Source organism: Trichechus manatus, unplaced genomic scaffold (genome assembly GCF_000243295.1).
Source record: "Trichechus manatus latirostris isolate Lorelei unplaced genomic scaffold, TriManLat1.0 scaffold00045, whole genome shotgun sequence".
Taxonomy (NCBI): Eukaryota; Metazoa; Chordata; class Mammalia; order Sirenia; family Trichechidae; genus Trichechus; species Trichechus manatus.
In genome coordinates this window covers 4,337,069-4,341,274 of record NW_004443981.1, presented here as the reverse complement: position 1 = coordinate 4,341,274, position 4,206 = coordinate 4,337,069, and the positions used below count along the sequence as shown (strand labels likewise).

Here is a 4,206-nt window from a genome sequence, read left to right as displayed (position 1 = left end):
GGTTATGTCTTCATGATGGATCGTCCCCTTAATCATTATATAGTGTCCTTCTTCGTCTTTTATGGTGGATTTAGTTTTAAAGTCTGTTTTATCTGAGATTAGTATTGCCACTCCTGCTGTTTTTTGGTAGTTGTTAGCTTGATATATGTTTTTCCAACCTTGGACTTTTAATAGGATCACATCTTTGTTTCTAAGGTGTGTCTCTTGTAGACAGCATATTGATGGATCCTGTTTTCTTATCCATTCTGTCGCATCTCTGAACTTTTACGTATCTAACAATAGAATGTAAATTAAAAAATTTTTAAAGCTAGAAGTAGAAATTGATAAATCCAGAATCATTGTGGGAGGCTTTGATACAACTTTCTGTCAAAAATTGACACATGTTTACAGCAAATGCCCCAGAATCGAATTTCATTGGTATGGCTTAGATCATGTACCCACACCATGACCCACTCACTGTGGCCAAGGGTACTTTGGTTGTCTAGGCCTGGTTCACATCCAGCCCTAGAGCTGGAGGTTTGAGGTCAGTCCTGTTTATTTACAGTAAGTATAATATAGATACATATCTTTATATGGTATCTTAAATAACATTTTGTACATCAAAATCTCTCGTTTTTTAGGTTTTTTTGTGAAGGTGGCAATGTTTAGCTCAGGAGATTTGATTTATAAGAAGAAGACACGCTTACTGAAGGCCTCCAATGGAAGAGTAAAGTGGGGAGAGACTATGATTTTTCCACTTATACAGACTGAAAAAGAAATTATTTTTCTTATTAAGCTTTATAGTCGAAGCTCTGTACGAAGAAAACACTTTGTGGGCCAGGTTAGTAGTGCGTTTTTATCTTGAGTTCCTTCCTGGCATTTTTCTCGGGACATTTAGACAGTTTGTTAACAAAGGAAATACAGAATGTAATTAAAGTTGAATAGGATAAAATTCTTCCACATCATAGGTTAAAATTTAACATGGCACAAAAACCAAATCTTGCTGGACTTTTTGCTTTAATACAAATAGTTGGACATTATGAGCAATCAGGCTTTCTATCTTAAAATATGTCTATTTCTGAGCTTTTCAACTCTAAAAACTGTATGTAAGGTTATTTTTTTCAGTACTTCTGACTAATTGCTTGTAGAAGGACAAAACACTTAAGTATTTAAATAAATTTATGTTTGACATGGGCACTGTTTGTTCATTTGCTATTAGTTGGATTATGCTAGATTTAAATGCCTAGAAAACATCTACTTTAAAAGTGGCTGTGATATTTTTTAGATATTCAATGCTGGTGTTGGAGGAATCTATTTAAAAATTCTTAGTAATTTATATAAGAGATAACACTTGCTTACTTGCCAGTCCTCATACTTGTTTCTTTTGTATTTCCTTTCTTTACTCCGAGTGGATTAGTGTAGCTGTCTGTTGTCTTTTATCTTAACCACAATTGTTTGAACCGTATTTAAATTCCAAAATCTATATTATTGGTTTAAAAGCTTCCACTTGGCTGTAAGATTTATTAATAGTCCACATGAACTCCTCAAATTATAATGTAAATTTTCAAAGATTATATCAACTCTTTGACTCAATTTTTCATATGTTTTACCTAAAATATTTATTTAAAATGTTATAGCTTTGTTATTCTTCATTTATTCTTATTTGGAAGAGTTTGAACTCAACAATTTATATAACTAGCATACTTTTGAAAGCCATGGGGTCTTTTCTTTATCAGCAAGTGTCAGCTATCATGTATCAATGGAATAAGGAATTTACTTGAGAGATGATTTTCAAGATAGTCTTTATAGTGATTCTGTTTTTCTTAGTTGAGGCTCTAGTGTGAATATTAACTTTGGACAGGTTCCTGTTGATCATCTGTTCCTACAGCTTCTTTGGTAGACTTAGGAACCACCATATTGGGGTGGCCAAATGTGGAATCAAATTCTCCCACCCCCATATCAACCAAAGCGCTCTAATTTTATCTGTTTTATATATTGAGGTTTCTTGTAAGATTTTATTTAAAGAAAAGCTTCAGACCAAGAAACAAAGGGGAAAATGTTTGAAAACCAATGACCTGTGCTGATCTCTTTTTTTTAAGGAATTAGAAGTTAGGTCTCAGATAATTCCAAAATAACAACATTTGTTAGTGCTAGAGCCAAGGTGAGAATTCAGGTCTTCTGAATCCTAGTCCACTTTGCCTCCATGATATGTAACCATTGTGATGTCTTGTATTTGTGTGATACTTTACAGTTTTCCAGAGTTCATTCACATATGTTACCTAAAGTTACATATGTGATAGGTACTGTGAGATTATTTACTACAGATCAACAATGACTATTTGTAGATTCCAATGAATATTGAAATATATAATATAAAAAGATGTTTAAAAATACACATTCTTTACCAATCCAATGATTAGACTTAGTAAACAGTAATCTTCACAAAAATATTTTTGAGTGGTTGGGATCAGTTTTAAGTCGAGCTCCTAGATTTATTAAATAAGGAAGGTATATTAATTCTTTGGTGGAAAATAATTTTTTAATATCTCACATTAAATTTTTAAATTGAATTGGATCATTTAGTCTTCAGAATGACTAAACAGGCTAAATACTGTGACATTTAAGTTTCAAACAGAGAAATTCAATAGATTTTTTTGAAAAATGTTTAATTGAAAGTATGTAAACCAAACACCCAAATATCTTTAATCAATAAGATACTTAACTATTTGAGCTTAGTTATTATTTTGTCAAGTTAAATGACTGTACTGTTTCTTTACAGATTTGGATAAGTGAAGACAGTAATAATATTGATGCAGTGAACCAGTGGAAAGAGACAGTTACAAATCCAGAAAAAGTTGTTATCAAGTGGCACAAATTAAACCCATCTTGAAGATTTCACACGATAATTTGGCGAAGATCTTGACATTTATTTTAGAAGGCTTATTTCAGTTTGCTACCAATGAAGAGACAAATTGCTGCCTTTGTTGATCTATTTCTGGAGACCATAATTATAGTACATAATGGATCTGATCAAAAAATTAAACTTAATGAAAAATGTAATTATATCAAATATCCAAAGTGAAGGAAATGTTTTAAAACTGTGCCCAGTAGACAATAAAATAAAGGATAGTGTCACTAGGGCAACTAAATAAGTTATAAAATCAACAAGAATAACAACCACAGATAATTATTACTATATTATGTTTTGGGGTTTTTTTGAAGCTTTACCTAGATATTCAAAACCTAGTATATCAAGTCTCCATTAGTACTGCTAGGCCTTTAGAAGACTTTTACCACTGACTAGACTATTGATTAGATCTTGGCTCCACTGTTTATCTCTTGCTACATATTTTCTTTCATAAGGTAAAAATGAACTGAACCTTTTCAACCCATTTTGTATTGGGGAAAGTTTATGCCCTGTGTTTTGTACTTTCTTAGCTCAATATTGTATTGCCACTTCGTAAGCTTTTTATCTGCAAAAAACTAATATGCCATTTCCTTCACAAATAGGAAACTCTATTTTGGCAAGAATAAATTAAAACACCAGAGGTGGAGTTTAATTGGAAATCAGGAATACACATGTTACTTCCTCTCTCAAATATTTTACTCTTTGTTTTATTTGGAGTTGATATAAGATTATTATCCATATGGCTTATCGTAATTAGCAAAATGAAATGAGCCTAGATAGTAAATTCAATATTTTATGGTAATCACTTCCTTGTTTTTCTTTTTTTTAATATAAATTACTTGCTTTATAATCCACAATGTTAGAATATTTTCCCATGTTTTTCATAACCATACCTGATAGTTGTTGTTGTTGTTGTAAGGTGCCATCAAGTTGGTTCTGACTCATAGTGATCCTGTGCATCACAGAAAGAAACACTGCCCCGTCCTGTGCCATGCTCACAATCGTTACGCTTGAGCCCATTGTTGCAGACACTGTGTCAGTCCATCTCATTGAGGGTCTTTCTCTTTTTTGCTGACCCCCTCTACTTTACCAAGCATGATGTACTTCTCCAGGGACTGATCCCTCCTGACTACATATCCAAAGTATGTAAGAAGTAGTCTCGCCATCCTTCCTTCTAAGGAGCATTCTGATTGTACTTCTTCCAAGACAGATTTGTTCATTCTTTTGGCAGTCCATGGTATATTCAATATTCTTCGCCAATACCACAATTCAAAGGCGTCAGTTCTTCTTCGGTCTTCCTTATTCACTGTCCAGCTTTC

The 4,206-nt window shown here is 32.7% G+C and overlaps 1 protein-coding gene across 5 annotated transcripts in view; it reads left to right on the top strand.

Moving 5' to 3' along the window:
* TC2N (tandem C2 domains, nuclear) overlaps window positions 1-3,787 on the top strand; it is a 37,794-nt gene extending 34,007 nt beyond the window's left edge. For 4 of the 5 annotated variants that reach the window (XM_023731719.1, XM_023731716.1, XM_023731717.1 and 1 more), the window contains 2 exons: window positions 621-820; window positions 2,759-3,780. In XM_023731719.1, the coding sequence (XP_023587487.1) occupies window positions 621-820; window positions 2,759-2,869 (311 nt within the window). In that variant the 3' untranslated portion in view covers window positions 2,870-3,780. Of the gene's footprint in view, window positions 1-620; window positions 821-2,758 lie in introns of all 5 variants that reach the window. The other variant, XM_023731720.1, reaches the window with a different exon arrangement.
* Window positions 3,788-4,206: the final 419 nt, after the last annotated feature.